Source organism: Pteropus alecto, unplaced genomic scaffold, assembly GCF_000325575.1.
Source record: "Pteropus alecto unplaced genomic scaffold, ASM32557v1 scaffold51, whole genome shotgun sequence".
Lineage (NCBI taxonomy): Eukaryota > Metazoa > Chordata > Mammalia > Chiroptera > Pteropodidae > Pteropus > Pteropus alecto.
In genome coordinates, this window is record NW_006431922.1 from 2,599,469 (window position 1) to 2,612,180 (window position 12,712).

The 12,712-nt window shown below is 37.5% G+C and overlaps 1 protein-coding gene and 1 long non-coding RNA gene across 4 annotated transcripts in view; one reads left to right on the forward strand and one right to left on the reverse strand.

Moving 5' to 3' along the window:
* VIRMA (vir like m6A methyltransferase associated) overlaps nt 1-5,055 on the reverse strand; it is a 55,125-nt gene extending 50,070 nt beyond the window's left edge. For all 3 annotated transcript variants that reach the window (XM_006906822.3, XM_025043344.1, XM_006906821.3), the window contains exon 1: nt 4,909-5,055. In XM_006906822.3, the coding sequence (XP_006906884.1) occupies nt 4,909-4,971 (63 nt within the window). In that variant the 5' untranslated portion in view covers nt 4,972-5,055. The remainder of the gene's footprint in view (nt 1-4,908) is intronic.
* Nucleotides 5,056-9,453: 4,398 nt separating this feature from the next.
* LOC112475502 lies at nt 9,454-12,712 on the forward strand. The gene is made up of 2 exons (XR_003044738.1): nt 9,454-9,822; nt 10,289-12,712. It is a non-coding gene; the product is annotated as an uncharacterized LOC112475502 (long non-coding RNA).

Sequence of the window (12,712 nt, forward strand, 5' to 3'; positions counted from 1 at the left end):
GTGCACTCTAGATAACAGCAACAGGATCCTAAGTGGTTTCGTGCTTCTTTCTTGGCCCCCTCTAACTGATTCTCCTATTGCAACTGTGGCCTTTCTAGAATGTAAATGTATCTCTTCCTTGCTCCTTACTGTCCGCAAGCCAAATTCCTTGGTCTTAGAAACAAGTACCATCTCTTCTTATCAATTCAAATTTATAGCCCAACAAACCATGCTCTTTCACATCTTTATGCCCTCACTCATGCTATTATCTCTACTCAGAACCCTCCTACATACACTCTTCTGTCCCAACACCTTTCGGATGTCAACTTTCTCTTGAAAGATGAGCCAGATCACGTCTAGATAGGTACCTCTCTCTATGTATCCAAAATCTCCTATCAAACTAAATTTAATTATCTCTTTTCTCTCTCCATTCTAGTGGCGTTTCAAAAATACAAAAATCAAGCCTCAGTTTACTCATATTCATAATGCCTCGCATATTCATTTAATGGATGAATGACTTTTAATAGGTATTTAATAAGAGTTGATTAAATTGCATTTTCAGAGTTTAAAGTATTACAGTGAAGGTCTTAAAATATCTTGAGGAGTACATAAACCTAGGAAGACAGGTTAAACATGGGAAATCATAGAAAGGTTATGATTAGGGAGCTAATAGGAATGTGAAGAATAGACTGGTCAGATTCTAGGACTCCAAGCCACATCATCCATTCCAAAGGAGTCATTGTGTGCTGAAAGGTCACAGTATAGCTACTTTCCCCACTTACTCTTTTATGCCTGTAACTATCTTCTCCTCTTTTGACCCTCTCCTAAGGGTAAACTAAGGCTATCTCATCTATTCCTACCACTTCCATTATCATTTGTCCAGAAATTAGTTCCAAACTGGTTTCTTAAAGAAACTCTGAAAAACAGAACTTTTTAGCATCAATCACTCTTTTAAGACTGAATTTTAATCCAGCAATTCCACTCTGAAATAAAGAAATGAAGATATATTTAAAAAATTGACATCGAGAATACCACATCACTGTAAAAAGTCATAAGCCTGGGTGGCTCCATAGTGTAGTGGTTAGCGCATCTGCTCTACATGCAGAAGGTCCTGGGTCTGCGCCCCAGGTGGGGCCACAGAGCATACCCTGGGTGCGCCAGGCCTTGAGTATGCACCGCGAGCGCGTGGGAAGAGACACCCCGCCTTCAGAGATCCAGTTCTTAAGGGGAGACAGCAACATCCATAGGTCAGTGGTGGAAGTGGGGGGATTGGGGAATTAAAGAGGGGGGGAAAAGTCATAAGCCTAAATGTATGAGAATTTAATATATAAACAATAGCATTACCACTTAAAACAATATTATGCAGCCAATAAAAATGATTACACAAAATATCTATGGTAGGAAGCAGGATGGCTTAGGGACAGGGATGAAAGACTTTTTATTGTATATCCTTTTGTACCTTTTGAATTTGTACCTCATACATGTTTTACCTAGTTCAAAACAGTAAATGTGTTAAAAATGAAGCTTACTTTTAAAATGTTATATAAGTGTATTTCCTAATTTATAAAGATACACAACACATTGTTAGATGAGAAAAAATTACAAAACAGTATCAAAGTATTGGTACATTAACGTGAGTGGTAGGTACACACATTTAAGCATACACATACACATATTTACTACAGGATTTGGAAATAAATTAAAGAAAGCTGTTAATGATAGCTGAGACTAAGAAAGGTGAGATTATGAAAGCCTTCACTTTCCTATATTTTCTAATTTTTCTAAAATAGAATCAAAATTTACTAAAATATGTATTTTTTAACACATTTCTCTTAGAAAAAAAAGTACAGCTCACTGCCAGCGTTAATTTAATTTTACATAAACACGCTCTTTGAGGCTGAAGCAAATATGACTGATTTTCAATATGAAAATAAAATATGAAAACTGTTTTTGTTATTTCTAAACAGAACTTGTTTCTAATCCTAATGTAACAAAATGTATACAGAAATCAGATTCATCGAATGAATCTTTAGCTAACACTATTCGAGAATGATGTTAACATCACAAGTAGGAATGATACATTTTCTAGGATTTGACATTTTTAGCGATCAAGAATTACTATATTTTATAAATGGAAATAACCACTTTACATAAAACAGAATGCTATAAGTAGAATGATGTCATTGGTTTTCAAAGACTTTCATGGCAAACTTTGTAGGTAAGGTTAGGACTGTAATCTGTGAGTTATCTTAGGGGTGCTGCTGGTGAGTATTCTTGAGGCAAACAGGAACTGGGTTAAAAAGTGGCATATAAACCACAATTTGTAATTCATTTAGAACTACTCAAACCCCTTAAAGTATTCCCTTTGTGAAACTTGAATGTCTGGCATCCCCACTAGATTACAAACTCCTTTGAAAGCAAGGGCAATGGGTTTTTCATCTTTTATTACTTGTAAATGCCTTTCCTAGAGCTATATCTCACCTTCACCTATACCTCACTTTTCAGAAATAATTCTTAAACAGATTCCCAACTTCCTTCCATACAAATCTATCTGGTGTACCACTAAACACATCAAAAACAAATTATCTTGTTCCCATCAAACCCACTTCCAGATTTTTCCATTACTATCAACATAGCCCCACCCATCTCTAGCCTCTAAAACTAGAGGCTGTCTCCCTCACAGGATCAGTTGCCATCCTGTCAATTATCTACCCAAAATTTAACTTGTATCTATCCACTTCCACTGGGACACAGCATGACATGGCTTTAGAGCCAGGAAATGCATGCTGATGTGTGTCAGTCCAGCTATGTATGCCCCTTTAGGAAAGTCACTTGACCTCTCATGCTCAGTTCTTTATCTATATAATGGGGATAACGATCTTTCAAAACTGATGGAAAGATTAATGTCTTTAAATTCCAAAGCAGTTCTTGCAGAAAATAAACATTCGATAAATGCTAGTGATTACTGCCCATTTGCTAACTCAAGCTTTCATTACATCTCTCATCTTTTCTTCTTGATTTGCCATCTCTAATTTTTCTGAACCACTTTAGATATTACTAAAAATGGATCAATTTACCTAATGTATTTTTAGTAATCATATAATTTGCCTGCTCATAAACTCACATTTCTTACAAAATAAAGTCCATATTCCTTTGCTGAGCATTCAGGAAATTCCATGATCTGGCTTCAGACTGTCTTTCAGGTGCCACTTCACACTGCTACTTGCAGTATACACTACAGAATACTGACTACTCCAGGAGAATGCTCTGTTTTCCTATCTACAACTGTGGAACATATCATATGCTAACTGCCTCGATGAAGTCTTCCCTGATACAAATGAAGTGATCTCTCCCACATAGTCTTTATTTTTATTTGTACCACAAAAGAGAACTAAGTAAATACTGACTGGGGTCCTAATATGTCAGAAAGTGATGGGCATTTTGGAAATAAAGGTGACAAACCCCAAGGAATTCCCACTGTCTATGCACTCATAACATTCTAAAGTGAATCATAATGTTGTGGACCTAAACTCCAATACTTAGTTATAAACTCATTGAGAACAAAACATCCCAATAATCCATATCCCTAGCCAATAATATTGTAATAACTGGATAGTGCCAGGTGGGTACTACTAGACTAACCAGGGGAATCACTTTGTAAATTATATAAATATCTAACCATTATGCTGTACAACTGAAACTAATATAAAATAATATAATGTTATCTGTAATTGAAAAGCAAAAAAAGATTAAAAAAACAAAAACAGGCTTCAAACACAGGTAATGGTCCCAGGAAACCAGGATCTATAGATCCAACTACTGCCTCCACTGTAAGTTTTCTAAAACCGAGCTGGAATTACAGTCAGAATTATGGTCACTGGACAAATAGCTAATTGACACCTGAAATGAGAGACCGCAAATTCATTCATTGTTAGTAAGACGTGCTAAAGTTTCCAAACCGTTTATTTTTAGACCTAAAAACCATTTGTTAAAATAATTAGAAGACCAACGTCGTTGATTTTTTATTTTGCCAAGTAAAGCATTAAAAACCACTAACTAGTATTATCACTATCTCCGCAGAAAAAAGAATTCTCTAAAATGATTACGTTTACGCTGAAAAAAAAAAAAATGTGGGTTCTGAGGTTTTTTAAACTTTAATGTGCATTTTTGACCGGCTTACGAGAGCCTTTAGTTATCTAGTTATATTCAATTTACATATCGCTGAGCCAGTCAGTCATATATTCAGGGGCGCTAAGGTTATTACAGAACGATTACTCCACAATTCCCCACCCTCGCCCCTCAAAACAATACAACCGTGCTTACAGTTTGACTACAATTCTCTCAATTTTTCCCTTCTTGCAGGTATTCTCCACGCAAAATCCGTTCCATGTTAAGGATTTCATGTCCTAATGTGTGAAACCCTTCCAAGAAATAACTGAAAGTTTCAGGACAAACTGGAAAACGTCGCAATCCTAAACCGAATGAGTCTTACATCTGGGCAACCTAACTCTGGTCAGAAAAGGGACCTGAGAGAAGGGATTTAGGAACCACGAAGCCAATATGACCTGCTCGGTCACCGGCACTACTGTCAAACACCAGCTGTCTGAGACCCCTCCCAAATACCGTCTAAAGTAAACTCGAGAACCAAGACCTTTTCTAGGCCGATAGCTGACGAGGGGCTGGGGGCCCAAAGCAAGCAGAGCAGCCAACTCAACCAAAGACCGGGGGTCTGAGGTAATGCAGGGCAATGTGAAGGCCGCCGCTGCCCTCCCTTAGACGTGGTGCCCACACGCTGCTGGGGGTAGGGGGGTTGGACGTGAAGAATTAAAGCGGCAATCGGCAGCAGAAAAAGTCGAGGCATACCTATAGGTTTTTTGTAAAAGTCCCAAAGTCAAGAAGTAGGATCGGAATCAAGCGGGGAAGCCTTACCTCAGCGTTCGGGTGTTTAAAAGTATCTAAAAATAGCAGCTCCATCCCCGAGTCCACCGCCATGTTTGCCGCGGGAGGGAGACAGGGAGAGGACTTCCGGGGCAGCCCTCCAACCTCGGCGACAGTGGTTCAGGACAGGGAGAGACTGCAGCACTTCCGGTGACCGAAGCGCTAGCGCCGCCAGCCTTGGCCTATCCCGAAGCGCGGTACTGGCTGAAGATGCCGGCCAGCGCGGCGCCGGGCGCCCTCGGAGCACGGAGGCAGCGGCGGGAGAAGAGGGGCTTACGGCGGCTCCAGCGGTCCAAACCCTGTGTTTCTACTGCGTTACAAAGCCACGATGGCCTTGGGGTGGCGGAGTGCAGAGCAGTCTTTCGAGAAGTGGAGGAGGGGTGGGAAAGGCTGCTACTCTGGATACCCAGTGAAAGCGCTCGCAAGCCGTCGTTCCTGGGCTGGCCGGAAAAAGATGCAATGAGAGAACTGGAAAAGTTAGACACTTTTTTAAAAGGAAGAAAAGAAACGGCGCAAGACGAGATTTTTTTCTTGTTTTCTCACCTGAAAAATGTGAAGAATAATACCTAACCCACAGGCTTTTTGTGAGGATTAATTGAAATAAAATACAAGAAACTCTATAATGTGAAATGCCATCAACATAAAAATGCAGAGTGGAAAGTAAGTCTCCCTGTCTCCCTGCTGATGAGCATTGCAGCAACTGGAACTATTTGGTAGTCTATATTGGCACGAGGACTTGGGAGAGCAATTAGGAATTATCTAGTGAAATTACACGCGCCTACCTCACTTCTAGGAAAATTGTTGCTCAGATGCCCAAAGAAATACGTACAGATACAAGAATGCTTATGGCAACACTTTATAGTTGCAGAAAAGCTGTAAACTTCTCATTAACAAGAATAAGTAAACCGCGACATATTTATGCAATGTAGTAGTATATAACAAAGAATGAACTAGTACCATAGCTACTAACAATCTAAACGGGTAAGCAAGCAAGTTGAAAAATATGTAGTATAAAATAACATAGTTCAAAGCATGTACAAAAATATAACTTGGGGGCACATATATGTTATAAAATTACAAAGATGCATAGAGATGATAAACACTAAAATTTTAAGATCGTTGTGAACTGGAGAGAATTGTAATTGAGAAGTATACAGGGCCTTCAAGTGCTTTGGTAATATTTAGGTTGGTGGTGGTTTCACAGGTGTGCCTTGCATTATTGTTTGTGCCTTTTGGTATTTATTTAATAATTAATTTTTAATTTTTTAAAGTAAATCTCCCATCCACTCCCTTCCTCAGCCAGCCAATTTCCTCTATTAACTAACAGTTTATCTCTTTTACGGTGTTTTTTCAAAGACCAAGTTCTGGCATTCTTATTTATTATTTCCAGCATTTTTTTAGTTTCTTTAGTTTCTTTAGTTTTCTTTATATTTTTTAGTTTCTGCTTTGGAATTTACTGATTCCTTCTGCTTTCATTAGGCTTGTATGCCTGCTATTCTCTTTCTAATTCCTATAGTGATGCATAAGTTATTTATATTCATATATCTTATTTATTACTATATATGTTTATGTCTACCAACTTTCCCCTCACCTCTGTAACTAATGTACCTTGTAGTGCTTTTATTATTGGTGGTTTTTATATGGCTTGATTTTCTTAGCTTTGAATTTCTTTTTTGACCCAAGAAAGTGTGCGTTGTTTTTCTTCAATTAATAGAGTGTTTTTTGGGGCATTTTTAGTTTTACAGGAAATTGAGCAGATAATAGAGTTCCCATATATTTCCTTTTTTTCCTTTTCAAAGATTCCCCTATTATTAATATTTTGCATTAGTGTGGTACATTTATTACAACTGAGGAACCAGTACTGATACATTATTATTAACTAAAGTCCATAGCTTACATTTTGATGCACTTTTGTTTTGTATATATATATATTGTATGTATATTTGAATTCATAGACTGTCTCTGAAAGAATTATGCAAGAAACTGAGAATAGTTGTAGCCTCCAGGGAGGGGAGCTTAATGACAAAGGTATAGAAATAACAGGAAATCTATTTCCATATACAGATATTATCTATTATAAAATTAAATTTTTAAAGATTAATAAGAATTGAGTAGTAGAGAAAAGCTTGTATACAAAACTCCTTCAAAAACTTTCTTGCATAGAACAGAGAAATGAAGTAGTTGTTGAAAGAGAACATAAAAAAGAGTGTTTTTAAGATGAGGGATATCAGTGTGTAGATGGGTGGGAATGAAACAATAGAAACAGTGATGATAAAGAGAGAGAGAGGAATATCGAGACAGCAAAGTATTGTGGAGGTGGGAGAGGTACCCAAGTAGAAAAAGACCTTTGCTAGAAAGAACACCTGCTTCCTGGTAATCAGGGACAAGAGGGAGTCCATGGGTGCACGTGCAGATGGGAGTAATGATTTCGTATGTGGAAATGAAGGAGTTTCTTTTGGATGGTATCTATTGTCTCATTGAGATCGTCAGCTATGATTGAGAGGGCAGAAAGATGTGTAGGAGGTCAAAGAAGAGAGACGGTATTAACTAGATTTCCAGGAGAGTTCAGAATCCCTGATTGGCTACCATCACCTCTCACAGTATGCAGGACCTCAAATTCACTTCTTGCTCACTCTTGCACCTTGTCCCTACCACACCACTCTGATGATTCAGCCATTCTCAGCTAGATATGGCTCCCATAATACAGAGGTATTTCACATCGCTTACATGGTTTCTTCTGCTTTGAATATAACCCCTCCATATGATTTTCAAAAGCCTATGTATAATTATAATATCATCTAAAAGAATAAAATAGCTAAGGAATAACATTACCTAAGGAGATGAAAAGCTTATACAGTGAAAACTACAAAATATTGCTGAAAAAGTTAAAGACAACTAAATGGAAAGACATTCCGTGTTTATAGATTGGAAGACTTAATATTGTTAACAGTATTACCCAAAGTTATCTATAGATTCAGTGCAATCCCTATCAAAATTCTAACAGCCCTTTTTTTTTTTCTTCAGAAATGGAAAATCTGATCCACACATTTATATGGATTTGTGAGGAGCCCCAAACAGCCAAAACAATGTTGAAAAATGACGAATATGGAGGACACACACTCCTGATTTCAAAACTTACTATAAAACTACAGTAATCAAAACTGTGGTAATGGCATAAGGATAATGTAGGGAGGAGGCCAGAGAATTAAAATATTAAATCAAGCCACATTCAGAGACTGCAATATGCTGATCAGCTCTGCAGCCAGGCCTGGAGGACACCTGCAGAACAAAGGAAGATTTCTGCTGGGATTGTTAATGACCCATTTCCCACACCTGTGAAGGGGAAAAAGGAAAAACAGTCTTTAAGTGGCTGCCCTATGCAAAATAAAATCATTCATTCCCAATGGCTAAAACCATGGGGAACCTATGGATTAAAGGCTTAGAACTGCCAGCAGGCCTTTCATGCTACACTTTCTTTCCTTTTCACGCTACATACTCTTCCCCTTCCCCTTCCTCACTGTATGTCATATCAAAGGAAATGGGTAAACAAAGTCTTTAAACTGTAACTCATAAGAACTAGGGAATGATATATAAACTGAATTCCCCACACTCTGGGGTCCCTCTCACTGCCTTTACTCTCAATGTCTTTCTCTCAGAACCTCTCAGTCTTTTTCTCCTAGTTGCTTTCACTGTCTTCCTCTTGGTACTCTACTTTGTCTCTCTCACTGTCCTCATCTCTCTTAGGCCCTCTCACTCTGCCTCTGAGAGGAGACGACTCTTTGTCTATGCAGCGTTACCCTTGTTCTAGTAAACTTTCCTTTTGACTCTAACTTTGGCATGTATGTTAAATTCTTTCTACACTTTCTGCCAAAGGACCCTCTTCTTCTCTCAGTACAGGGCTTGCTATCCCCACATTTGGGGAAATTTGCCCTGTCTTGCATCAAGGATAAACAGAGCCCCAATCGAATAGAATCAAGAGTCCAGAAATAAACCTTTACATATATAGTGAATTGATTTTCAACAATGGTGCCAAGGGCATTCAATGGAGAAAGAATAATCTCTTCAATAAATGGTCCTGGGATGACTGGGTATCTACTTGCAAAAGAATGAAACTGGAACCTAACCTCAGACCATATACAAAAATGAACACGAGATGGATTGAGGACCTAAAAAGAAGAGCTAAAACCATGAAATTCTTGGAAGAAAACATTACATACTGATAACTCTTCATTGCCTGGAATTTAGCAATGGATTCTTAGATGACAAAAAAACATGAGCAACAAAAGAAAAAATAAATTGAACATCAAAATTAAAAACTTTTTTGCATCGAATGACACTCTCAAAAGAGTAAAAACAAAATCTACAGGATGGGAGAAAATACTTAATTAAATTTAATTAATTAATTAAATCCGTAATATATAAAGAACTCTTACCACTCAACAAAAAGATAAACCGCCCTATTAAAAAATGAGCAAAGGGACTTGAATAGACATTTCTCCAAAGAAGATGTACAAATGGCCAATAGGCACATGAAAAGATGCTCAACATCTTTAGTCATTAGGAAAAAATAAATCAAAACCACAATGAAATACTTCACACCCATTAGGATAGCTATAATTTTAAAAAATAAGGGTTGGTGAGGATGTAGAGAATTGGAACCCTTGTATTTTGCTAGTGGGAATTTAAACTGGTACAGCTGCTGTGGAAAAGTTTGGCAGCTCCTCAAAAAGTTAAACAGAGAATTACCATATGACCCAGCAATTCCACTGCTAGATATATACCAAAACAATTGAAAACAGGTTCTCAAATACTTGTACACACATGTTCATAGCAGCACTACTCACAATGGCCAAAAGGTGAAAACAACACAAATACCCATCAACAACTAAATGGATAAACAAAATGGTATGTACATACTCCCTGCTCCCTATTTGCTCCCCCATCCCTCAATAGATTTGATATTCTCTCATTTGTGACTCCGGTATATCCACAGATTAAGCTCTAGTTCCCAAACAGTTTATTCCCTTATTTATTTACAGGTCAGTATTCTTCTTCTAACCTGTGAGCTTCTTCCAACAGAATGATTATATCCTATTCACCAATACTTCCCTACTTTCTGGCACACGCTAAACACTCAAAAATGTTTCTTGAATGAATTGATTTTCACTATTTCAAATTACATATAGAATTATATATTGTGCATGTTTTATATATCAAATGCTTAGATTGTACTATCCTTATTCTTTCATTCTTGTCTTGCTCATCAGATTATAACCTCCCCTAGAACAAGGCTCTGTGAACAGTCCATAGTAGCTTCTGTTGTTTTACAAACTAACGTGTCTTCCCTTCTTTGATTTTCACCATTCTGCAGTAAAAAGATCACTTTGAAGAAAAACTGAAATTGCCTCTAATGTGAAAAAGCAACTTACGCAAATCTTAATGCTTGCCAGGAACAACTTAGCAAAAAGGCAAGGATGGAAGTGAGCTAACCAGCCCACAACAACTCAATGTTGCATTTATTTGGTAACAGGTGAGCTCTTTTCTAAGGTGACTGACATGCACAGAAGAAAACAGAGCAGGAGTGGGATCTAAGTGAACTGCCAAGCATTTCAGCCTCTTCAGAGAACAAGTTCATCAAGAACAACTGATTTGAGAGTCTGGCAAACTGCCAACTGCAACACATTCATCCACCAACAAGAACAAAAAGGACTTTTGCTTTCCTTCTTCTCTGAGCATACTGATAAAAAGTAACAGCTGCCACCCCTTCTCCAAGATACTTGATTATGATCATTTCCCACAGCCAAGAGCTTGCTCTGAAACTTCCACATCATTCTTCAGAATGTATTCTGGAGATTACCTAAAGATTTCAGATATATTGATTGTAAACTGTTATCTACACAAAGTATCTCAAAATAAGCCCACCGATTAGTGCCAGTTGTTCTGAAAGATTGAATGACTCCAGCTATTTACCAACTTTTTTCCAGCCTCAAAAAGGCAAAACACTCTGAGATCCTGTCTATTTTCTAGACAGGCAAACAGCCAAACTCTCTGGTTCAGTTCCACTCTCAGGTACAGAGCCAGCACTATATAGACCATAAACTTACATATGGCACTTTTCCTTTTTTGTAATTGTGCTGCTGTATTTAGCAGACCCCACATCTCTCAAAGCATGTTTCCACAAGAACACAAAGGTTTCAGTAATCAAAAATAATTTAGGAAATCCTGTATACCCTTGTCTCCCTCTTAGAGCTTCACCATGTATATTATATATATTATATATTTCTATATATTATCTATATGTATAGAAAAGAGACTTCCATTTTTTGAACTTAACTACTAGCAGTTGCAGCTTAATCTAAATTTGCTCTTAACAACTTCAGATATTCCTATACCCTTAAGGGCTACTGACATCAGCCTTACAGCACTTTTAGCACTTTTAAATAAAAGACTAAGTACAAAAGCTAGGTGGATTTAAAGATGCCTGGTAGAATGGATTGAGTTGGCTTAAAAACTTGCTTTTATATAAGAACTTTATGTTGGTTGATGAGAAAATATTAATTAGGTTCTCTCTCTCTGGATCCACTTTTACTCCTGCATCAGAGATTCTACGCCTATGTAAATCTTCCTCAGAGTATATGTGGCAGTAACCTGGTCTCCCAGTTCCAGCTAATTTGACCAAGGATAGTCACCGGGCACAAGTGGGTTGTGTGGAGTCACCAATAGGCAGCAACCTCTGACTTACGTGGCCTGACTCAAAAAGATGAGAGACCCACGTAAAATTACCAGCTGGAAATAGGACAGAAGGATGAAGATTCATGATGCAGAGCCAAGTCAAATTACGTAAAGACAAAGGACTAGACTGGAATGAATGTTGATGAATACTTATGCTGAGGTCCTAGAGCTGCCTTGAGTCCAGAGAGAGATTCACTGAGGTGGGCCATGTCGCTGCTCTTGTTTGAGATCAATGTTTCTTAATGTGATCGATCCCCTTGTATTTAATTAAATAGCTTGAGTGTGTCTCTATTTCCTGCAATCAAACAATTCTAAATAAAACAACTGCTTACAAAGTTTTTCAGAGCTCAACAGGACATATGCTACAAAATGAAATATGGTAATGATTTTAAATGTATTAACAATAAGATTGTAGAAATAAAATACAAACATTAGAAAGATGATTGATAATTTAAGACTAAACTGTGGGATACAGTATAAAGAGATCAGATCACTGTACTTCATGAGAAAAAACATGAATTTTTGAGACCCGGGATTCAGGGTTTTGACAGGAAAGAGATGGCACATCTAAAAGGTTTAATTCAAGAACGTTTAACGATAAATTTTTTAAAAATGTTTAATAAAACTTTTGAGGTAATGAATATGATCATTATATTGATTGTGGTGGTAGTTTTATAGTGTATATTGTGAAAACTCAACAAATGGTACACTTTATTAAATAGATAGTTTCCTGAATGTCAGCTATGCCTCAATAAAGCTAAAAAAAATGTTAACGAAAGAACTACTTACAGAGTGTGAGCAGAGTCAAGGGTAAAGCATCTATCTATAGGCAAGCAATTCCGAGAAGCCATTACCACCCTAGGCCTGAAGGAGCACAGGGAGATTTCACAGAAAGTCATCAGAGCTGGGGGCATAAACATGGGGCCAGCAGTTTACAAACTATTTGTTGTCATCCACTAGAGATAAGTTGAGAAACTGAGAGTGAGTGTTTAGAAACTTCTTTAGTAATTTAACAGATTAATGTTATATTTGTTGACTCAAATAATATAAAACCTGAAAATTA